This window comes from Aricia agestis, chromosome 11, assembly GCF_905147365.1.
Source record: "Aricia agestis chromosome 11, ilAriAges1.1, whole genome shotgun sequence".
NCBI lineage: Eukaryota > Metazoa > Arthropoda > Insecta > Lepidoptera > Lycaenidae > Aricia > Aricia agestis.
Genome location: NC_056416.1, coordinates 5,944,285 through 5,970,450, shown reverse-complemented (window position 1 = coordinate 5,970,450; position 26,166 = coordinate 5,944,285). Strand labels below are relative to the sequence as shown.

Here is a 26,166-nt window from a genome sequence, read left to right as displayed (position 1 = left end):
TTTTCCGCTACAACCTTGTGGCGTAGATAGGCAAGTAGGTACCTATTACTCATAGAACTTACATACTCACACCGGTCAGTAAACATAGGCGTTTTGTTTACTAAGAATAGTTCAACGTATCTAAATATGAAATACCTACTCTGTAAATGACCTTAGCAGCAGAAAAACTTCTATGACGCTACGGAAATATGACGAATATTCTTGTACGCTGCGGCGAATTTTTAGGAGTTAAATAATATTGTTTTTATTATTTAACTCCTATAATCTGTACTTCACTTACCCAAAAATAATTTTGGGTAAGTGAAGTACAGATTATAGTTTTGCGCACATTATAAAATATCTATACTAATACTAATACTAATTTATACTAATTTATATTATAAATGCGAAAGTATCTCTATCTGTCTGTCTGTCTGTCTGTCTGTCTGTCTGTCTCGCTTTCACGCCAAAACTACTGAACCGATTGTAATGAAATTTTGTACACAGATAGTCTAAAGCCTGAGAAAGGACATAGGCTACTTTTTAACTGGAAAAAGGGGTTGTAAGGGGTTGAAAATGCGTAAATTTGGTCAAATTAAGTTAGTTCCAAAAACTCAAAATAGATGGCGCCAAGAGTCCCTTAGATCGCGCTATCGCTTGCTCATGCGTATTTCTATAAGAGGTGGTACCATGTAAAAATTCCGTTTTTCGATTCTTTCGATTGTTCTAAGTACACGTTATTAACTAATAACTCACCTACCAACTTAGATATCAAATTCAAAAACAACAGCGCCAAAACTACTGAACCGATTGTAATGAAATTTTGTACACAGATAATCTAAAGCCTGAGAAAGGACATAGGCTACTTCTTACTGGAAAAAGGGGTTGTAAGGGGGTGTTAAAGCGTAAATTTGTTCAAATTAAGTTAGTTCCAAAAACTGGAACAGATGGCGCCAAGAGTCGCCTAGATCGCGCTATCGCTTGCTCATATGTATTTCTATAAGAGGTGGTACCATGTTGAATTAATATTTGCGATTCTTTCGATTGTTATACATGTTATTAAATAACTCACCTACCATCATAGATATCAGAAACAGTCTACCAATAATAAATACTAAATAGTTTATGGGCATTGGGCAAAGCTAAGGTTGTGTAATGCATTATGCAGCTAAGTTGTGTAACGCTAAATAAGCTTTAAAATTTGGTATAAAAAAGTTTAATTAAGTAAAAAAAAATCATATTATGTACACACTACACGGCTGTTTTGAGTATTTTGATTTAAGGGGTACCAGGGTTTTAAAAAGCTTTTGACACCAATTTTGTTGACACCGCGCACTATAAACTGAAGTCCACGCGGACGAAGTCGCGGGCAACAGCTAGTAAAATATAAATACATAAGTATATCATAGTAAGTATTATATTTTAAGCAGCAAAACTATAATGCTAGTACAACAGACTTTTCGCGTAATGGTTTTGAAATAGGAATAAATATAAATGCCGCCTTTTGTTTTTTTTGTAAAACAAAGATTCTATAGTGATTATTATACACAATTTTATATTGCAACTGTATAAATAACTAATTATTGTTGTATTATTAACATCAACACTTGTCTGACATGAAGGAATGTTAATAATTTTTATAATTTCTTTTCGGAATAGCCATAGAAGTTAACAAAGTCTATGCTAGCTTCAAAGAAGATTCAAATGTATAAATAAACATTAAACATTGACGATTGTTGTTTCTTACTTGGTTGACGAATGGGCGCGGTAGGATTTTTGTAATATTTGTAGGGTTACTCTACCTACAAGGTACAAGGTCTATCATCGAGATTTGAGAATTGAGACCTACGTAGCCTCGTCGCCCACGGGGATGATTCACTGCACACTTCTTGTAATGGTGAAATATGGCGTCATAATATTTCTATTTATATTAATATTTCTATTAATCTTTTGAATTTGCAATGTAAATTTTATAATTTACGGTCCACAGTTTGTAGGTTAGTTTTGTTTTTCTTTTATCTAACTGTTAGGTAAAAGAATGTAAACAAAACATTAAGATCTGCAGGGAAGACTCCGGGCGGTCAAGGTATCGGTGCCAAAGGTCGTTGACAGCGCACCGCGGTCACAAAATCATCGATTGCCGCCAAAATTACTCGTAAATTACAAGAAAATCGATTCCAACGACACTAAATAGAACATGTACAGCTATTTCTATAATACTCGGGTAATAAGCTCTTGTTAGGCATTCCGTATGGTAATTGAATGCTTTACTCGCTATACTTAAAGCTTTCCTAATCTGATTTTTTATGGAAACAAAATGATAAGCAATACGGTGGCCGTACGGTGGTCTCATTAAAAAGGCTACTTCACCAGGCTACGTCAACCGATACCGTACCACTTAAAAACAGTGATAAGTTAAAGTGTTTCTTAGTACGAAAATATTAGTACGCAATTTTATGTGTTCGAGACTCAAGTTCCAATGTCATTGCTGAATAAATCTAGATAAGTTATCCAGTATCTTGTCAAATAACAAGAAAATACTCTTTCAACATTATTAATGTAGCAGAACTATCGACGTCTGATGTCATTTAAAAACATGATCGAACAAAAACGAGGCGGCGGAGACCGGAGCGTTTGAATAATGAATTTCTAACTTACCTGACGATATAGATTCGTTTTCCGACTTCGGTGTGGTCGGCGGCATCGGGAGGGGCATGGAGGGCAGCGTCTGAGCCGGCGGCTGCAGCTGCTGGATGGTACACGTGTTGCTGAGGAGCGACTGGGCCGTGTTGTACGGCATGCTGTCGTCATAGCCCCAAAGTTCGAGCCCGCCGTACTCGGGCGAAGCCAGAGATTCCGGCGACATAACCATAGCCGCCGGTATACCGAGGGCCGAGGAGGAAGTCACTTCCGAGGAGCTCTCTTCGAGCATTCGCAGGGGGAAACCTCCGTTATTAGACCAGCGGCGTCTCATGTCGACGAGGCCGTCACACGCATTCGAATCCCTCGCTGCTGACTGACATCCTCCGCTCCACGACTACACCACTCGCACTCACTCGATATCCACTAGTCAACATCCACAAGGCACAAGTAGACACCGAAACGAATCGTATCTAGCCGGCGACCGGCGATATTCCAATAGGACGATCGTTTCGAACGAATCACGAGTCACAGCACAGTAAAATAATAAAATAAGTCACAAGTTTGCGGTTGAATTCGTTGTAAAAATCGAGCAAACGCGTCTACTTTGAGAAGAAATAATAAGCGCGATACGCGGGCGCGACCGTCGTCCCCGAGGTACATGCAGCGAGCGAACAAGAACAACCGACGCGACCGCTCTCACTACTCACTGCCACGGTCGAGCGTGACGTCACGGCGCCCCGCCCCGCCGCGCGGCGCCCCGTGCTCCCCGCCGCGCCCCGCGCGCGCAGCCGTGGCCCGTGGGCCCGTGGCACAGAAAGTCGAGTCGGTGCGCGGCGCGGCGCTATGTAGATTGTAGAGGCGGTACAGCCGATAACACCATCGCGGCATCGCCTAATTTATATAAAACATCTCTCCTCGCTTCAAGTATCTAACTTGGCGAGCGTTGCGTAACTTTATAAACGATTCTTATTTGACTTTGTTTCGATAATATTTAAATTAATTACTAATAACGTATTATGTTACATAGCTGATGATAGAAGCCATAATATGGGACAGTACATTTAATTGAGGTACCTACTACTAATATTTAGATTTGACATCTCTGTAAAAGCGGCACCTAGGCAAGAACTACGAACCCTTTAGCTAGGTAAAGGGTATAGCCCTATAGAAAAGGGCTGTTATAATAGAAACCTATTACAACGACAATAACAGAGAATATGCAAAGGGTGTGGTAGAGCGGTAGGTATAGATAGAGAATTGACCTATAAGTACTCTATTATAGAGCAAAATAATCCATAGACTAATGAATAGGTTCCCTACTACTAACCTACCTTATAACTTTTACTAGCTCAGCAAAAACCAAAGTTATTCTTTAAATACTTATTGAAAAGTAATAAACTTTGTGGGAAAAATTTTCAAAATAAATTGAAAATATTAGCCGTGATTTATTTAATATCCTTCTTTTATGTTATAAAATTATACTTTAGTACTTATTTTGCTTTAAATTATAATTTACAACTTAAAACAATTATTATTATTTATCATTTTGGCTGGGAACATGGTCGCGAGTCGCGATCACTATAAGCAATTAGCATATCAAAATTCAACATTTAAAGTTTTGGTTTTAACTTTGAATTATGTACTTAACTTGAAATAATTATTATTAGGCATATTTTTTTATTTATTAAGTACTTCATCAATTATATTTTGGAATAAAAATCTGATTTAGAAATTCTGTACAGAACTAGAACTATGTGGGTACCAAATACTATGACCATGCTCTAGCCTCTAGTCTCTACCCTTGGCCACTTAAGTACGCTGACTGACTGATCTAATTAGAAACTCATGAATGTCTTAGGTCAGTAGCAGAGGGAGAAAGAGAGAATAAAAAGAGACAGTATGATAGGCAAATATTGAATTGAGATAAATCCTTGTAAACGGCCTCGCGATGAACCCGCGATTCGCTAATGCGCGCAGTTCGTCAACCTCACAGAACTATGGCCTCATACCCTTGGCAAGGGTAAAATCTACGTTTATACGCGTCTGGCCTGAAATTTATTACTAGACGCCGAAGTGTAAAGAAGGTATAATTTAATTTATGTTTCAGATGCTGGTCTTCTTAAAAAATCGAATAAGTAGTAGGTACTTAGTAATAAAACAATTGTACTGTACCTACTTATAACAAAAGAAAAACATATTAAAAACATGGTTACACTGTACACATGTTAAAATCTAGAATTTCTTTTTTAGATACCTATTAGAATTTAGAAGTATGAAATATTACGCGTCGGAATTACATAGAAAATTTGGAGGCGGATGAGTGGTGGAAGTTACATTAAACAGTTATAAAGAACTAATCAAACCAAACATAGTATGTACCTATTTAGTATGTGAATTCTGTGTACTATAGTTACTAGGTACAATTTAAACCTTGACAAGTATTAAGATTAAGAAATGCAGTTATCACAGATAATAACGCGCGAAAAGTCGACCCAAATCGAAATCTGATCATGGCATACTTAAATTTAGGACTTTGATATCGCGATTCGCGAATCTAAAAATTCCATGATGTCACCAACTATTTAGCGAGGTTGGACGTGACTTGTGGATGTCGCGAAAATGTAGTGACTAGTGATTGATTTTGATTGTTAAGTAAACAAGTAGCAATAAAACTTATTTTTGGACTGAATATTTAGGTTTATAAGCTTAAAACGATAAACTGTTTCTGGGTAAAAGAACTTGTAGAGTTGAAACTCTTTACATTTAGTTTTGTTGTTTCACCACTTCCTGATAAGTGACGAATAGGCTATCTAACAATTAACTTGACAGATCAAGTATGGAGAATCTGTCAAAAATGTTGTGGATAGCCTATTCGGCACTTTATCAGAAAGTGATGAAACAGGCCCTTAGTGTACAGAATTACACGGAGATTAATATGAATCGCATAAGATCACGGACTCGGAGTACTTACTTCTCATTAAAGAAGACGTTTAGAAAATATGCACACTGCACACTCCGCTATTTTTATAGTTCAAGATAAGATCAGACACCAGTTAACGAGTAGTCAGGTGAAGAAAAGATACAAAAACGTTGCTAATTGATCTGCTTTTTAACTTAAGCTGCTCTCCTGAGAAAAATGTTAAAGGTAGAAACAAAGATTCTCTGTGACGATAGATTTAATTATATCAAGTTGTGCTAGTAAAACCACAGTAAAACATTAAACTCCTTATTACTAATTGTACTTAAATTAATTGTTTACACCAAGTAAGCTTAAACATCGTCCATAAAAATCTTTAAAGTCCATGGATCCAACTTACGAGCAATTTAAAGATCTAAGCAAATACTCATAATAAGTCATACATGACAACTGCAGTACAGGCGAGATTGGTATGAATATGACACCGCCCACAAATATGTATAAGTTATTTGTAAAATTAAAGAGCAGAATAGCCAAGGAGAGTCACAATAGTCAGGCCAGATTATCAAATAGTCACAATAGTACATGTGAGTGTGACAAAACTATTGCGGCGACGAACAAATAACAAGATAAGCATCCGCTAATTTTTATCCCGTGCAGGCCCGTGCTGGTGCCATTTGTCATAATGCCGTCCATGACGTCACGGCGGTCGATGACCCGCCATGTTTTGGACAACCCATTCGCCATGCTACTGCTTCCGACACATTAACTTTCCTATTTGTTTACAGTCGGCCGCCAGCGATGGTGAATAATTTGTAGATTTCGACTATTTTATGTTCGAGACTTGACAAGCGTCAGCAATCTATATGGATTTTCAATTGTGTTAATCCCGCTATTCGAGATTAGGCTTATTTTAGCTTAAAATATTTGTAAAGGTCCAGGGAAGGTTTATAAGTGACACGAAGTTCACCGGGACATCTAGTTTAATAATAAATATAAATGATGTACTTACGCAAATGATAAATATAATATATAAATAGCAGAGAAACAAACAGAAAAAGCATTTTACAGCTTTAAAATCTAGATATTGCTTTAAAATATAGAAAAATTAAGGATGACGATGGATGGTACACGAGGCATGAACCTAAAACATCATGAAGGCCCCTAAAGGTAAACAAGATCGCCTCTCGTTAGAGGTGTTATCAAGTTAAGTTGGTTTCGTAAAAGCCTCCTTATTATTACATATTGAACATTGCCTTAAATAAGTAATTAAAAAGATTCAATGTTGTCTACCAATCCATTTTTCTTAGGTATAAGACAAGGACTCAACTTTGTATAACTAAGCACATCTGTAAAAACAGAGATAATATCTTTTGTAGTAGGTGTGTAAGTGTGTATCACCGATCAAGCTCATAACACTGGAAATACTTCATACAGTTGATACAGTATCAAATATATCTTGTTATTTTCCCAATGGTGTGGGTGTAGAGTTATCGTTTATGTCTGCAAATTCTTTAGCAATGATTAACTTAATTGATCATTATTAATCTCAGCTTTCAGTATCAACATTAATATCTAATTTCTTATAGAATGTAGTTTATCTGGTATAGAAAAATTGTGGATTTTTTCATCTGCTTCGTTTATTTTAAGCTTGGTAACAATTTTTGGTTTAACGAATAGATTTTTGTAGTTCAAATTTTAATACAAAAATCTGTAAATTTTTTAGCTTCCTTGTTAGCCTTTTAACGATGCTAGAATGAATCGTCAGCCATTTTATTGAGATTGAAGGTTAATGTAGTGCTTACAAAAGATCTAAAAAGAATCGTTTTAATGGTCTTTTGATACTTTATTTTTAGCGCGAACAAAAAATATAACCGAGTAATACCTACCTAGCGATTTATCGTGACTTGCCTTTCTGTCAATGAGTGGGCAAAAAAGATCTAAATTGCTTATTTGATTGATAATCTGCTTCAAGTTTGGAAACCACTAATTTTATATTGAGTTAGATACATCTAGTTTTCCTTATGTACAGTTAAATACACAAATCATTGAAGTTTATTTGCTGATAATAATTTTCCAATCAAATGTTTGTTCGAGGAAAAAGTATGTTTAAGCCTAATATTTTTCCCATTTACATTTATTCTAAAATTAGCTTATTATTTATTGCTATCTTTAAGTAAATTAATTACGTTTAAACATATATTATACAAATTTTACGTTACACTATCTATCTATCTAAACGTCTGAATTATCTTATTTCATTAATATCAGTGTCAGATTTACAAAGACATAATATTTTATAAAAAATATTTATTGTTTGTCGACTTTTGTTCCCGTCTGTACTGTTTATAGTCGTGAGGCTGACCAGTCGTGCGTAGAACGGCCGCTCTCACCACAACCCCCCCCCCCCCCCCCCCCCCTCCAATACATTCGGAGATGTCACTATACACCGGATTACCTCCAAATGGTTTATCGAAAACAATCAGCCGAATCGTCACGAAATTACTTTCCATCCTATCGATAAATAAAATAAATAAACGTTTATTCAATAATTTGGGCAAAAGTTAAGAAAATGAGAAACACGACACATCAAACAATACAAATTATCAAGATTTAAACTAAGATATTGATTCCATCCGTTAAAAGATCGAATAGAGAGAAGAGATAAGTGAAAAGTAGAACGTAGTATTCAAGAGTATTTTACTAGGCAGAAATTTCGAAGCTAAAAACATGAGGGCAGTCTAGCATGAAATATCTGATGCGTTTGGTAGGATGTGGTCTATGATACTAGTGGGAAACAAACCTGATACTTTTTTGAGCGTAGTGTTTTGGAGTGGTAGAAAAAACTTCTAATTTACTTTCTACCTCCGTCCTTATTTAACCGCTAAGACGTATTCAACCCACTGTGGCAGAATATGGACTTTACATCGAAAATCTTTTGCAGATCTTAAAACTAGAGATGCTAATATCAGACAAGCAAATCCTTAAATTATTTTTAAAATAGATTGAGAAAAGCTCATGTCGATCCTATTAATTGTAGGTATAGGTGTATGGCTGGTCTCTGGTATAGGTAAGTATATCAATTGCTACATTACCTAGATAACAAAGCTTTCAAGAATATTAAAGAATTTATAACATCAAATTTTGTAAGGGTTAACCCTTACTTACAAAATAGACAATTTAGTGAGTAGAATATTTTAATAGGTTGTACATTACGTAAAATATTAAACAGAATAAGTACATTAAATACTAATGTAGGCTTTTTATACTCTTAAAGATGATGTTTAAAAATAAGATAAAGATGTTGAACAAGAATTATGTGCCTTTCTGGAAGAGCCATGAAAATGTCTAATAATACCGTTACTACTAAGAGTTTTCACAATACCACTGTTATGCATTATGTATGATAAATATCGACAGATTTCCAATGATTAATGTGCCATATTTGGACTTGAGCCATATATAATGTTTTTGACTCCTCCGAGTTATGATCTAACTTATTTCTTTGCCACGAAAAGATTTATTATAGAAAATAACTTTCAATAAAGAACTTACGGCTTCTTCGTCGCTCGTGTTTGTAATTTCGATTCAAATACATACCTGGAACAATAAAAACACAATAAATGAGTTAGTGATCTCAAAAAAACTCATAAATCATACATAAAATTAATTGTTAGAGGTATATGAAAAAGATAAAACGTCTAAAAGATGCTAAAAATATTGGCGCATGAGCTGCTGAAAATTTTTACGCTCTATGTAACGTCCTTGTAGAGAACAATGAACATGGTGAACCCCTCTAAAGAAGTCATAATAAAACCTTATCCATCTTGGTATTAAACAATAAAATCATTGAATTTGTGTACCACAGAGGCTCTATAAAGTGAAAAAAATATGTCGAGAAAACCTCAAGTGAAACCGTCATTACAAACGTAGCTTTCTCAGTATCGCAACCGCCGGTTACACGACAAGTTTCAATGTTCACAACTGGTTTGAGTTTTCCTTGACTTGTCGCACCTTTTAAGTCAGCTGGGTAGCCAGCGTTTTTAGTAGCGATGCAGGCGAATAAAAAGTAGACGGAATGGTCTGTTGAAGCGCAATTAAGACCAAGGTCTCCGGGTTATCAAACTTGCTGCGCCTCAGTGCCGGCGCAAAAAAAGTAGCGAATAATGACGATGGTATTAAAGATAAAGCCAGGGTTAATGCCGGCATAGTTTTAAATGCCGGAGTGGGACCGGTCGTTCGTCACGGTGTATAGCTAAGAAATGGTCGTGCCATTAAATGCAGTCTGGATCATGCAATTAAAGTAATAAAAACGAATTATAACGCAAGTGATATTGTTGGTGCAGTCAACACGCTGCAGACATCAGATTCCAGTACTGGTCCAAAACATAAATAAGAAGTTTATTCATAAACATTAAATGTTCATGAATTTTGAAATAAATTAAGGAAATAATTCAAAATAATAATTAAATACAAAAAACTTAGAAAAAACGAAAAAAAGTTTTTTATATAATATGTGTATTACGTGATATGGCAGTAAAATCTAATAAGTATATGTATGCCGCAAGGTACCAAAGCGGTCTTTGGTACGTTGTGACATAGAACAGTTACTAGTCACAAAATGTATTTCAGCCATTTACAAGGAAGCCATGGCACCCATTGCATACACAATGCCAAATCCTGTTCGTTGACTCCATGCACTTGGCAGTTGGCAGTCATGTTGTCATTCGCACTAATGTGACCTGGTAAGAGACCGTTCCGTTCGCAGTCACACGAACTTACATAATGCCTAGACAATCTCTGATTTGAAAAAAAGTAGCCTTTACCCACATCACATAAGCTTTACTTTCGCTTGAAAGTCAGATGCACTGCAATTTCATCTATACCAACGTTGTACAGACGATGAAACGCGTAATAAATCCTATGAGCTTGAATATAAGGGCGAAATTGGAAATGCAGAAGGAACATATTAAGTTGCTTCTATACAGCGTATCTAATCCTATCATTTACGTGATAGGACTAGGGCTACTACAATGGAATGAATCAGTATATAAAATCTGACAAGATTATTACTCATTTTTGGGCTAGCGAAAGAAGTATGATGTTCCGAGAAGCCTTATTCTCTCCTGTTTATTCTGAAAATATTAATGGGAGTTTATATTTTTGTATAACTTATGGAGATTTAAAAAAAATAGTAAAACAGAAAATACTTTTCGACAAAATATTATAGAATAAGAAAGACGAACTTTAATGAGATTGTAATAATGCCACAGAACAAAGCTACAGTGGACAACCCTAAGGCAAGTTGCAAGTATAGAGTCCGAACGAAGGAAGCTATTGAGGTCTGCCATGGGCTGGCATTGTATTGTAAACCCTGGGAACTTGAGCTATGATTATTGGTGCGTGCTTCAAACTTATTATTTCTGAGAGCGAAATAAGAATTAACTGTAATGTTAATGAGTTTTTATTCAATAGTGCAAATGCATATTGCGAACTTTAAGTGCTTATAATGATTGTAAACACTACAAAGTAACAACTAGAACTAAATGACAGAATATTAGAGCAATTTAGAACGCAACAAAAAAAAACTAATACAATAACAGCTTCATGAAATTATTAACATCCAGCCAGACAAATCAACATAACAGACGCGTCTAATGTTAAAAATACCGAAAATACCTCTAGAAAATTAGAATAAAGAGTTGCTTACAACAAAAACTTGAGAAGAAGAATTAATGTAGTTACGGGTAGTCCCCGAATTTCCCTAAGCGTGCGTAAATCGTGATGAAAGTCAGTTCTCGTAATAATTAGAGACGGCAATGCTTTATGAGTTTATTTACCAGCTTCTGGAGATTATTTTTGCAAGTTTCGTATCGCTGTTTGTTGAACGTTTATGTTCTCTTTATTACCGGCCTGAGTAAACACGGATTGTTAAGGAATTGCAGATTTTTATGGAGGAAACGATTTATAATAAGGTGATTTAATAACAATCATGTAGTAAAAAACTCTGAAAATAAAATTAAAATAAGCATCTACTGATGGTTAGAAGTATCCAATAGGTATTAGGCATAAAAATTATCTTATTTTAAGCCAATAAAAAAATCAAAATGCAATTGAAAATAAAAATATTCAACTTGGTGAAGATGAAAATGTTTTGTATTATATAACGGAAAACATAAAATAATAAACCGTTAGCAAACTTATTTCGTAGAATTAAAAATATGTATGTCATTACGTTATTTACAAGGTGTTATTGTAAAATATAAAGCGTTTTTATTTCAGTTTAAATAAAATAAAATATTTGCTTGTAAAATATTGTAAACAATATTTTTTATTAACATAAAATGAAAAAATAACAACATTTTGGGTGGGAAAGAGAACTGCCACACTGAAAATATGTCTCCAGGCGAGGACTACGTTTTGGAGTTAGATTAAGAGTGTTCAAATTTTTCAAAAAGAGTGTTCAAATCAAATGAATTTATGTACTATTATCGACAAAATTGGCGCTCGTCTTGTCCCCGTCCGGAACGACTACAACAAGGCTGAAGGAAGACACAAGATTTTGAATCTTTTAATTTAATTAAATGATTTGTAACTCATCTTCACGCGTCAACTTTATGAATTCCAATTTGCAAAACCTTGCAAGCTTATAAGTTCGCACCTTAGTATCAGTTCAGTTTCTTAGTATCAGTTACATTGTATCTAGTATTTTCTAGTCTCAAATAGGTCACCAACAATGCGCTGATGCACTGACCGTTGCTCGTGCGTGCCTCGCCTGCAGATTCGCGTTGCATCATTTGCGTAACTCCTGACCTTACGCACTAGGTGCTTGTTCCAAATAGCATTGAGCTTTCTTTCTCAAGCTAGAAACGAATACTCAATTCTAGAACTACTTGCTATGTTTTGACAGTAATTTGAAATGGTTCAGAATATGCGTAGCAAAATTTCAGATGTGTCTGCTTAAAAGTATGCTTTAAGTCTTTAATTAGAATTTTTACAATCTTAAAAAACGGATCTTTCGAGTCAACAACATTTGACATTTCTTTGTTAACATTTTTTGTTCTTTAATTAAATATGTAATTACAGTTTCGCAGCTGATTTAAAGCAGGTAATTAAACAGTCACGCACGATAAATTAATATCAAAGTCCTCGGCAATTTTCAAAACTTGAAAAGTGTCTTGAATTCTAATGATCCCATAAAACTCACGAAATAATTAAGGAACCGGAGAGTACTGGAAAACTTTATTTTATTTTTTATTTTCTTTATTAGGAACAATAAACAATTACATGTTAGAACTTAGTTACTACAATTACTTATATAGAAGTGGTAAACACATAACCCACACCATTGTTCACAGATTAAAGAAAAAGAAAACAATGTAAAACAGCTAATTTAAAATTAAAAACAGACGTAGTAGGCGGGGGAGATTATTTTCGAGCAAAAGCGGAGACTGAACTATTTTTTGCTCAACAAAAAATGTATCTTAAAACGGATCATGTCAACTGTCAGAGGAAGCGTTGACTCTGGCCAGGGAGAATTTGCCAAAAAACAAAATATTATAATAGAATCTGAATGACAGGGTGTGACGCGTTAAGCTTTGCCAACTTTGCAATTAGACATAGTGGTCGCGGAGGAAACGATATTCTTGTGGTCGGTGGTCACGGGTTTTATTTAGAACTGTCTTTAGAACTGTCGTTATCCAGATGTATATTACATTAGTGGCTGGCACACTGCTATCTACAAGTTTATATAACCGATCATCAGTATTCAGAACACCTTTTGAGTTACGACAGTAATTTCGCAACAGCTTCGTACAGGCTTTTACGCGAGATTACAGTGTTAGCAGTTACTAATAATAGATAATAAACAACGAATATATCTAACCAGAAGCAGCGAGTGATAATTAAAATTGTAATAATCTTCAAAGCTTATTTCAATAAGCCAGCCAAGTGCGAGGCCTAGAGTCCGGTTCCGTAGATTGCAAACAAATGTTAAAAATGTTTGTAAAAAGCTGTTCTGTTTTATGAGCAGCAAGAGAAATGCATTATCTAAGAAAATTTTAAACTGTATAATGTATATTATATCTAATGAGAAACAATGTAATGCGAAAAACAATACAAAGATAGCAAAAAAAGGATATGGGCGCAGAGCCCATAGACGGCCCTAAATTAAATAAATAAATAAAAAAAAAACAATGTGATGCCATACTGAAAAGGACAAAACATAATAAGTTACAAAAATAAATAATATTATAATCCTAGGCTTTCTAGTTGCTAGGACCCTTTTTAACCATTCGTACACAGAATCCTAAAACCCATTCAACGAAGATGAAGGGAAGTGATAAAGTATCACATAAAATCGAAAACTAATTTCAGCGAGAAGGAAGTCGAGAATAATATTAAAACTGCACATGCGTTTATGGCATAGTAAAATAAGACACGGAGGAGTCAAGGTTTAATTTGCAAAGGAAGAATAATTGCATAGTACATCGTCATGTCAGAGCAGGAATAACATTGGAAGCTACAAATTGATGGTAATTACATCTAATTGCTAGCCATGGTCAGGGCCAATAAGCAAGAACATGAGAAGGTGGCTTTAGGTTTACTTCATGGAGACGTCTTAATTACGCGAAGTGCAACAAAGAACAAAATGTATCCGAATATGATGAAATACCTGAAGGGAGCTTTTTGATAAATAATAAATTGAATCCTTTTATAGAGTAAGCTGTTTTACTTTAAGTAAATTTTATAAATCTAAAGATATACAGTACACAATTTCAAGAAAGAAGATCGAGGAAGTTATGAGTTTATCTGAGTCGTTTTTTATTAAAGTTTTTAATAAGATGTTCTTAAAATGCACATGGTGTATTTGCAGCGATGTGTAAGTCTAGAATTCCGTGTGACCTATTAAGGATATTGCCAACAACGGTTTTCTAGACACCTACGAACGTGTCCTAGTTGCGATGCTGGACAAGCGCCAAACATTTACCTACGGACGGACGAACTTTGAGACGTTCCCGAGTCCTCAAATCCTAGGATTCTGAATACCTATGATTGTAACAAATATAATTTTTATTTAATGATATTTATTAGGTATACATGAACGTGATACCGTAAAATCTTAAAATAAGGAATCATAATAATATTATGCAATAAAAATGAAATTGTTCTAATAACAGAAGAGCCCTGAAATGCTGAGTCCTATAACAAAATATACAGAATGTGATTTAGTAAATGAATCAACAGAAAAATAATTTTCATTAAGCTTGAAATGAAGAAAATTTCAAGTGGCTGGAACGTAATAAAGAGAAGTATTAGGTAAACACGAACATTTGTGATTGTAAATTGAAGCGGGGCCATTTAACAACTCGTACATAGTCACGTACGGACTGGCAGACCCTCTGTGTAACACGATAGAATGTCCACACGACACGCACTTTCAAAATAGTCCTGTTCTTGGATTGTATTACTAACAACGATGTACTACAGCAGAATGAAATTTGAACTTTAAAAAATAAAAAAAAAAACTGTTAACAATGTAGGTGATGAATTGAACCACAGAGTTTTTTTTTAATGAAATAAGGGGGCAAACGAGCAAACGGGTCAGCTGATGGAAAGCAACTTCCGTCGCCCAGGGACACTCGCAGCATCAGAAGAGCTGCAGATGCGTTGCCGGCCTTTTAAGAGGGAATAGGGTAATAGGGGAGGGTAGGGATGGGAAGGGAAGGGAACAGGGGAGGGTAGGGAAGGGAATAGGGTAGGGGATTGGGCCTCCGGTAAACTCACTTACTCGGCGCGATACAGCGCAAGCGCTGTTGCTATATTAAATTTATTGCCTCGTAACTTGTGATCGGAGGACGGCAAACCGGCCGAGTCACTCGCTCGCCCATTGTTCGCTAGAAATAAAAGTGGAATAGCTTGCTCGACGTCTTGTACGTGTATTTCTGCAGGACTACGGCCAATAAGATCGAGTATGGAACAAGGCCTGAGGAATTTATTAAAGTAACATTCTGATGCTTTGAGAAAACATTGTAGAGTATGAATATTATAGTTTTGAATAAAGTGCAGTGGCTTCGTTTTATTTTTGTCATGGAGCCTATAAGGGCAGTAATATAGTTTAAAATAAATGACCAAAAGTTTACTAAATATACAAGATGTTAGTGTAAACACCGTCATCCTTGAAACCATGGAATGAGCCCGTAAATGAACAACTTTTTCTATGAGAACAATGCTGGGAACTCGAAAAACATCCGTCGTCATACCAATACAAATAGCCGATCCGGGCATCCGTATGGGTATGAAGACGGCATTTTTTTTGAGTTCCCAGCATTGTTCTCATAGAAAAAAATGTTCATTTTGACGGGCTCATTTGATGGTTTCAAGGATAACGGTGTTTACACTAACACACTGTATATTCATATTCTGTGCCAAAAGGTAGGTACTGAAAGCGTACTGTTGCTTTTGTTTGAACCTAGCATTTTTTCTTTGAGTTCCAGTTACTTGTCATTAAAAATGTTCAACCAGTAACAAGCTTCAGTACTATCCAATTAAAATACTTTAAAGCCCGTTGACTTTAAATGCATCCGACCTTTAGGTTTACAGGTACCATAACTTAGGACTTATAAAAGAAACAATAATTATAACGTTGCGTCATAAATATGGATTCGCAACCTTTGACTCCTCGTAATTGGAGAGAGCCAACAATAGTGAATGAATCGAGGTGGTGCCCTTTAATCATGGCCTGTAAATCATTTTCCAGACACATGACTGCACTTAAACGTTCTGATATATATCTGTAATAAACTTCAGCTGGCTTTTTGTAAAATGACAATTTCAAGGATACATAGGAGTCTTCATCACTGGAAATTTCTTAGTAAGTAATTATTAAATTTAATCTTAAGTTTCATAATTATACTAATATTTTCTTGTTTATGAAAAGCTGCTTTGTATATTTTAAAGGACTTTTTGAAAAAATTAGAACTTTTTTTAATTTTTATTATTAAACAAGGGGGCAAACAAGCAAACGGGTCACCTGATGGTAAGCAATTACTGCCGTCGCCCATGGACACTCGCGACATCAGAAGAGCTGCAGGTGCGTTGCCGGCCTTTTAAGAGGGAATACGCTCTTTTCTTGAAAGTTTGCAGGTCGTATAGGTCCGGAAATACTGCTGGTGACAGTTCGTACTTAGTAGTGATACTGAACTCATCACATTTTTTATTCAGAGAATCACATTTATTTTTGGCCTTTATACTTTTATGGTAGCGACGATTATAATCCAAAACACGTGGCCACCAATTTGTGGATAGACAACTCAACATGTACACTTCAGAATACATGAGAATATTCCTAGACCATTCTGGAAATAATAACAAGTTCACTTATCCGCAGCTGTGTATGCTTTATATACAACATGTGCTTATTTTTTACAACCTGTATCTTCTGTCTGCCATTTTAGTTGTCTTGGCTAATTAGATTTTAATTATTCTGCACGTTGCATGTTCGTTAAAAATAAATTATGTCTGGAAAATGTTTTACTTGTGGATTCTATTCTAAGTGCCTTTAGGCTAGTTTTATGTATTTTAGATGTTCCCACTAGGTAGAGTCAACTACTGGTGCAAATTGTTTTCGGGTTATTTCAAAATTTTTTGATTCTTAATCTTTATTTGCGGTCAAAATCGGACTCATTGTTGTCGATAGTTCTAGAAGCTATCGGAAGTATCAGAACATCTTCTGGACCGTTTCGTTTGCCCGTGTTCCCTGCAATAAACTGTTTCCCGGCTGTAAATCAACTTTTAACGTCTTTGTTGCTGATGTCACTCCATCCAAAATACATAGTCCTCCCAAACATATTACGACGCATTAAAGATTAATGTCGATCCAAACTTCCGTGGCAAGAACAAATGGTACTGTTTTGTTACATCTAATTGTACAGTTTTTTAGTTAACGTGTTCACATTAGTCAGCAGTAAGTGCATGATAGCACTAAAATAATTTATAACTTCGTGACTAATACATATTCCCTCGTTTATAGTTTTAACTTTTAAGACATAAACATTAAAATTATCTTGGTATGCGCGTTTTATCTGTAACACGCTGCGTTATGACGTTCGCTTATGCCCAAGACATGAGCAACCAGGATTCAGACCTTCGACAGGATCTTTATTCCAAGGCCGTAAGGATCAGTTTCATAGAAACTTTTGTAAAATGACTATAAACCGAGTAATAGTACTTACCCTTGAAACGCGATAACAAAATCTGTATTAATGAGGAAGGCTTTAACGCAGACGATGAGAAGACACAAGAATAACTCAAGCAAAAATTACTACCTAGGAAGACATTGATATTTAAGAGCAGACGATGAGAAGACACAAGAAATACTCAAGCAAAAATTACTACCTAGGAAGACATTGATATTTAAGAGTAAGAGCCTAGTTTTCTAAAGTCAGAATTTCGTTGTGAAGACTTACAATTTATGTAAGAATTGGTTGATTGTTACAAGCATATTTTAAATATTTTCGATGCACCTGATCATTAAAAAGTGCTCAGACCTCATATAGACAGCCAAAACTCTACCCTTTTCTTTTACCCAAGCTGAAAGCTATCACAACACTGAATAAAAACGGCCATGCATTTTGCCCATTACCACGAGTATGCTGTTCTAGAAAAATCTCAGCAAGCGTGTCATTAACATAATGTATTTATGATGATAATACAAATGGATACACATTCTTTCCGGCCTTCAAAGTATAATGTGTTCTTATTTTAAATTTTCATGAGTTATTCATTCGATATTTAAAACTTTAGCTGTTGACATTTTAGACAAAATGCTTTTGGGACGTCAATCTCTTGAAAAACGTTAACTAATACTAATAGAATCAAAAGAAATATGCTTTAAAATGTATATTATTTAACATTTCGATGCAATATTTAATATTGATAAGGTTTCTTTAAAATGCAGCTCAACCATTCCTAGTTTCTAAAGCAGTTTAGTAAAATATGTTGATACTGGTAATAAATAATATAATAATTTACTGAAAACAAACAACACGACAAAACGTAGGCTGCGATACACGACCTAAATAAGAAAGTTCTCGAAATAGATCTCAAATGCCACGGAGAGTAATCGATTGCCGACATCTGAGCTCAGGACAAAACCCTGAACCACCTGGGAGCGGGTCAGGAGGAGGTCAGCTGAAAATGGGTCACGAGTTCAAGAAATGTGGGGCAAACGCGCCCTATAACGGGGTCGCGGTATTTATAGGCGAAGAAATTAGCGTATGATACTGGCTGGTTGGAAAATCCTGGCCACTTAAAATGATGCTGCTTAGATGATTGGTCTCCTACCGCGCGAAGACCAATCATTAAATCTAAGTGATGCTGGTTGTTTTTTTTACCTCAGGATCTATGGGTTTTCCTGGCATCTCCTTGTTATGGCTCGTTTCATTTGTCAAAGTAAGAAAATATGTAATATTTCAAATTATATCATAGTTTTGCTAAATATTTGCATGCCCGATTGGGCAAATGTGATAGTAAACTCAATGTCAACTCTACTAACATCTTTACTAACACACATTTTGTAAATGAGGAAATTGAATTGAATTATTTTTTTAATGCTGGCTGGTTAGAAGAACTTCGGCAAGATTTGAAATTAAAAATAATTCGAAATACTAAAAACTAAAAAGGTTTTAAGGTTTGTTACTTTAGACATAAAAATTAGTTTAGCTAAGGCTGAGTATGTCATCGAAATAAAAAAAAAATATATATGTATGTATTTGAGGAGTTCTATTTTCAAATGATACGTCTTATTAACCATGAATCATTTGGCCTAGGTTATATTATGACCTAATATATCCTTGACCCGTGAATATGTAAATGATAACAAATCGAGAGTGACCCGGCTTGAACCAGGTCATCGGTTTTCGCTCAGCCTTGACCTGGGTTGACTCAGGACATGCACGCGTCATTGTGACTATAGACTCTTCTATAGACGTTCGAGGCACGACAATGTCAGTGTGCAATTATATAGACCTACATCTATACTAATATTATAAAGCTGAATAGTTTGTTGGTTTGAATACGATAATCTCAGGAACTCCTGGAAAGATTTCAAACATTCGTTCACCAATAAATAGCTAAGATGTCCCTGAGTACTAAATGTATAGGCTGTGTATGGACCACTAGTTAAATAATAATTTCCTATGGACATAAGATGATGAATAATATCAAATGGAAAGCGGCATGGGTCGATTTGACACAGCGCTACTTCCACAGATATAATTTACAGTGAGAGAAAGAGAGGTAAAATAAACTGAAAGAGACGAAAAATGAGAGTGTAAATGACATTACAGTGGAAGCGGTCCGGGCCAAACTAAACTAGGTCATCGGCTGAGCCTTGACCTGACTTGACTCAGTGCATCGACTGCGTCATTGTCACCATTGCCGCTTATAAAATCAATGATTTTATAGTTTTAGACTAAGCTATGGTATAGCATGTAGTATATAGCTCATAGCAGTGGCACAGTTACTATATCACGCATCATACATCATTATCACTCACACTGAACTGTAATATATTATATAATATTATTGGCATTTATAAGGCAGTAAGCAAGGTCCTTCTTTGCTTTACTATTTAGCACTGTAATATAGCGTATTCTGATAGCAGCTAGAGATTAAAGAAGATTTAAATACTGTTGAATAGGTAATAAATGTCCCAATACTTGATGGGTGTAAACTACAATTAATTGGTACAAATAATATTACAGAAGAGACAAACAAAGGAAATGTGACAAAGTGCCATAGACGATTTAGACTAGCGTAAAATACTGTTGAAGAATCACAAGCTAGTCCACAAGTTATTACTTATGATGAATGAAGTAGGTAACTGGAATCTCTGTAATCTGTCTGCACTCATTGGCGTTGCCTTGACCTGCGGCTGTACTTGCATCGCATGATCCGTGCGTCATGTACCGATTGAACGATACCAGACTTGACATGCAACTCACTGAACTGATATTGCTTTCTACACGAAGCAAAGGACTTATTTGTGCTAATCTGGGACGATGATGGTACATAAAATATCTCACTCGGTTATTGTACTAATGAAAGAGATGGTGCATGAGACAACCAGAAGTAGTTTCTAGAATAAAGTCAAAGTTAACTTGGTATTTTTATGACTTTAATTCAATCTGTGGTGTATTAAAAATTAAAATTTAAAATTAAAGATTTAGTAGGTCATGAAACTATTTTTATACCAAGGCAATTCATGAAGAAGATATTATGAACAATAAAAATTGTCTCCATCTAGTGACCCACTTGGTAACCATTTCTGATCTACTTTTCACAGATAATCAAAACTATTAAAGTAGGTTTAGAGAGCTTACCTTCATGCCAAATTATAATACTGTTATCAGAAGATTGCTACAGGTCAGGTCCCAAACTGGGTCAAGTATTGCGTATAATTCTTATCGGATAATGTTTTCTTAGAATAAAATCGTAGGTACATATTAAATTTTCACAGAAACTATAATATCAATTCTAAGAATGTGTAAAATCACAAAGAAATACGTTACGTTATTAAATAAACATCGTTTAATTATGTTTTTCTTCGTTTAAAATTATTTTTATAATGATTACCACAAACTTCAGTATTATGATAATTATTGTCTTTCTTGGATTTGGTTTCAGTTGATTGTCTGCAGATTTATGTCATCCAGAATCCAGAATTTGTTTTATTCAGTTAAGTACTTATTGAAAACAGCTGTTAGCATAACAAAACAAAGCTATCCCACTCAACAAGTGAAACCTCAGAACAAAGCTAAGAAAAGTCATCTGTGGCATAAATCTTTGTAAATGTGCCTGAACTGAAACTCGCAATGAAGATTTATACTGAAGCCCATAAAACTAAATAAAGAAACTTAAAGGCAAACGATGAAGTAACGATTTCGAATGAGCTATAGAGAGAAAGAGCATCCTACTCAGTGCAAATAGGTCACCCACAACTGGCACAAGGCTGGGGGGAGCATTATTCCATCAAATGCCCTCCATCTGCAATTATCTGAGAACATCCTAACAGGGAATTCAATTACTTTAGCCTAGAACAGAATTGCGCTCTAAATATACTCAATTTCTTCAAATGTCGCTAAGAAATTCAATTTTTTCATGTTAATTAGAAATATCATAAATAATACTGATATTGAAATCTTCATACAGCTAAAAATACACTTTGAAACACTCGTTGTTCGAGTGGGAATAAAGGATTCGTTTACGAGCATTAGATCCGAGATTGTGCTCGTAAATGTCAAGTACATCACCTCTTTCGGGATATCTACCATCAGTCTGCGTCTAGCCTCCATGTTTTGAGTCTCGAAGCGACGCGTGTCCTAAATTATCGCACTTATCTTCGAGGTCAACCTTGAAACCTCTTTGTCGGCGACATATTTACCAAATTCAACTGACAACGGGGCTGTACAGACAGAACAAAATTGCTTTGTGCAGTTTCATGACCAAGTGTCCCTCAAACGATTTTTTCAATAGAACAAGAGGTGACGTTTTGGCGCATACATTATGTGGTCCGCTAAGATCTACCTTGAAGAATAATAATACGTACGAGTATAATGTACATTAATCATCGTTATAAACATTAAACATTGTTATAAACGGAATCGCTACAAAAAGCTGACGTGGGCAGAGCCCTTATTTGCTTCATTAGAGATGGCGTATCAAAAGCAAATAAAATATTAATCGCAAAATATATTTACTAGGTACACAGATAATATCCTACACAAAATTTTCGTGGAGCATTAAATCGAGTTACTTTTATATTACATACATATTGACATCTCCGACCTTTTCTTGTTTATTATATACATATAAAGCTACTGACAAACATTCCTTGGGATACCCGAATCATCTCCTTCAATCTACATGTTGATCACAAAATATTACCATGTTTCGTTGCCAACAGTACTAGTTAACGTCGTGTTATTTCATACAAAAATATCGAAACCGTCTTCCGTGTCGGCGAGGCCGTTACAATCAGTCGACCTCTACTGTACACACAAAAATGCACGCCTTATCGCCTGGCCTTCTCCGTAAGCCTAGCAGTGATTTATTTAGACTGTTTACTCTATAATCTAGTTATGTAAAACTTCCCTGTACTACTATTTGATAATTGTTACGTGAATTGTTAACTACAGGTAGACAAGGCGACGAACGATATTATATTATGTAGTTTCTATAGGGTCTGGTAGAATCTTTTATAACTTTTGAAGGTTGTAAATTGTATGTAATATTTCTTGTGGAATGTGGATACTGGATAGGCATCAAAAGAACATTCCTAATTCACCTGTTCACAACCCTATTTTTCTCGTTTGAAGAGCTAAATTTAGAATTGTCATATTATATAGACATTACATTAAGCAATCATCATTTATCCCACTCTTTAAAGATTTTGAAAGTCTTTGGCGCCATGATGATGCAAGCTTATTTGTTTAAATGTTCTAAATTGAGACTGTTTTGTTTTAAGTCTGATCAACTTATTGTGTTATCACAAAACGTAACCACTCTCCCTCTCCCTCCCATTTCTGATCTCTATTATTTTCTCCTTAAAATCAACGTTCATACCACTTTTTTACATATTTAAAGATTTTAAACCACATTAAAAGCTATTTTCAATGGTTTTAATTCGAATAATGTCGTTTAACCTCAGTATCGTTTCATTTCGCGGTGCGAGGACCTCGCTTTATCGGCTGCCCTTGGTCCACTTACCCTATCTCGCTTCGACATCTGATAAATTGTGTTTTTAACATTTGTACGTACTGCCCTAAATATTTAAATCTAGATTCTAGACTTAGGCTATATCCATTAGCATCAGGTTCTTGTATATTTCTTGTCAGATTTTAGATAATTAAATCATTGTAAATACTATAATACAGATCTGCATTGAGTTGCTTTCTTGAAAGAAGCTGTAATTAACGATTCTATGTATAAGTACACTAGTAGGTTACTGCTTAGTCTGTGCTATTAGCTTTGTTAGCAGAAAAGAGTTTAACACAAGATAGTTCATTTATTAAATAAATAAGTAAATAAATAAATGCTTTATTGAGAGCTACTAAGGCCCAAATTGTTAGTAACAAATATCTTAAAAACTAGGTTAGTGGGTAGTATTTTATTAGTTAGTTTAAGAGTAACATTTATTTTCTAACTAGAACCCTTAAACGGTGTTCTAGTATCGGCGAGTCGTATTTTTTAGCCAGCAGCCAGAATACTCAGATAGACCCAGCCGAGGGGCCCGGCAAAACCATGTCGTCTGCATAACTTAAATTATTATTGACTGAAACGCCATCTATCCAGCAACCGACTGGCTGCTTGCTGAGCTCCTCGATTAGGTAATTTATATACAGGTTGAAAAGTTTAGGCGAGGTTAATCCCCCTTGTCTTAAGTCTTATTGTAACTTGTAAGTATTTTGTTCTGTAGCTAGCTAAGTAGGTGCCACAGCGAAATATTATTTGCCTTTTTTTTAAGCAGCCCTTTTCTTTTTTTTTATTAATTACAAAAAAGGTCGAAAACAGGTCGCAGAAAAATATTTTTAAATTTTACAAATTGTCATAAGTTATGGTCGGCAGGTGTACAATAGGTCCTAAGAAGGCGCCATTTTTCCGGAAAACAAATAATTTTAAACCGTAATTTTCTACGGTTAAACATTTCCGGGTGAAAGCTGTGGAATAATTAAAAATGAACTTTAAAATAACGGATGGACGGGCTATAGTTTTTTACTGCGTACAAGTGGCACTAGTGCAGAATAGTTTGCTTATGCAAAGGTCATACAAGGCAGTTGACAGCCACCTGCGCTGCCCACACCTGTATGGAATTCATAAATAGCGAAGACGCCTATCACACCGATGCGTAACGTTTTATAATAGCTTGATTAACGCAAGTCACCACATATTTGGAGACAATAGTGAAAAAAATCCGATAAGTTTTGATACTCACGGTTGGAGTTTTCACGTTTGTTGAATCTTATTTTCATCAGATTTAATACCAATTTATACTTATAACAATAAAAAGAACAATATTTTTGGTTAACTTTATGGGAAGTTTTCATTTGATTAAAAAATTATTTAAACGTTTAAAAAACTAACTTGATAAGTAATTGTACAACTTTCGTGGGTAATGAAATAAATATTTAAGAAGAAGCTGTCTATGAGTCATGACCGTAGTTTTTCCGATTAGGAGTACCTATGAGTTAAACTTAATATCATCTTACCATACAAAGTATTGAAGTTTTTAGATAATGTTGTTGACGTTAAACGCTTATCAAAAATAATAGGTTTTACGATGATTTATTGCTTATTTATCGTGTTACTGGAAATATTTTGATTCATAATTAATCAATCAATTGAGTTCAATGTAACCATAAATCTATTTGTGATGTATTTTTGCATTTGAAGACATAACAATTAATTTTTTACTTTAAGATTACGGTGCAAATGACTCCAAGAGAAGAATGAATTGCTATCAAACGGTCGTATTGGGATTTGAAACTATGATTTCCTTTGAGACACTAATGAAGACTTTGCTTTGTTTGAGCTAATCCTTGAAGTTAGGAGTGAGAGAATTTTACAGGCAACTAGTTAAGTAACGATTAAAACTTTTATTATTTTAAAATTACTTCAAGACGAGTTTGTTTTAATAATTAATATAAAATAAGATTTAATTAAAAACAATATAGCAAACAACTTTGTAAATTAAAAAGACAACCAAATATCCTTTTAACATACCAATTATGTCGAGGTCCAAGTGTTTGAGTACATACTCTCAAATACTTGGGAGTTATATCCATACTAGAGTATCTATTTATAGTAAAGGGATGTACCATGTGTTAGATAAGATGATCTTCCCACACGTCTGTTGGAGTTCCGCTGTGTGTAAACGGAAGCGAATCACAAATAATAATAGCCGTGCCAACACTAAAACATACTGAAATACTTATTATAACTGCCATTTATTAAACGAAGATGGGATTCTGAATTTATTTTTGAAAGACATCTATTATTTTAAGACAAGAAACACTTCTTATCTTATTGCTAATTTGCTAATACACCCGGGTCGTAAATTTAAACACTTAAGTACTTAGGAATCAATAAGGTATAAGTCTCTATCCCGCAACTGTTTCATCCTTCCATCTGTCATATCAAAATTTTGCATTAGCAGCAGCAGCCAGCAGCTTTAAAAAATCATCCCGATAACTTTTGCAATAAAAAATTAAGCTACTAAAAATCCATGTCACACCAGAGATTTTGTAAGGGGGCGCAGAGATACGTGTTAATTTTTAGGAAAAGCCTTACACTAGGGCTATCCCACAGAAACTAAAATTTTCCACTAGAAGCTATCATAGAATCTCAAATCACGAAGTTATCATAATCTCAATTGTTGTGTAAGAGACTAGAGCCCGTCGACCGAGCAGACCTTGGCCACGGTCCGCTGCGGCACGTGGTGTCTGTTCCCGTATAACTTTACTAACTTCAACTTTAACAATGACTTGTTAGGATTTCGGAGACTTCCAAGAAGTGATGAAATGCATTGCGCAGTTCAATTCACTGTGTATTGGACAGTTCGGTTTGAT

At 35.1% G+C, this 26,166-nt stretch overlaps 1 protein-coding gene across 6 annotated transcripts in view; it reads right to left on the bottom strand.

Annotated features, from left to right (window-relative positions):
• The window catches only part of LOC121732033 (ecdysone receptor), a 254,008-nt gene that overhangs the window by 42,463 nt on the left and 185,379 nt on the right, over nt 1–26,166 (bottom strand). For 4 of the 6 annotated variants that reach the window (XM_042121780.1, XM_042121781.1, XM_042121782.1 and 1 more), the window contains exon 1: nt 2,638–3,309. The exons of the other annotated variants lie outside the window; for them this stretch is intronic. In XM_042121780.1, the coding sequence (XP_041977714.1) occupies nt 2,638–2,953 (316 nt within the window). In that variant the 5' untranslated portion in view covers nt 2,954–3,309. Of the gene's footprint in view, nt 1–2,637; nt 3,310–26,166 lie in introns of those variants that run through there. 6 annotated transcript variants of the gene reach the window in all.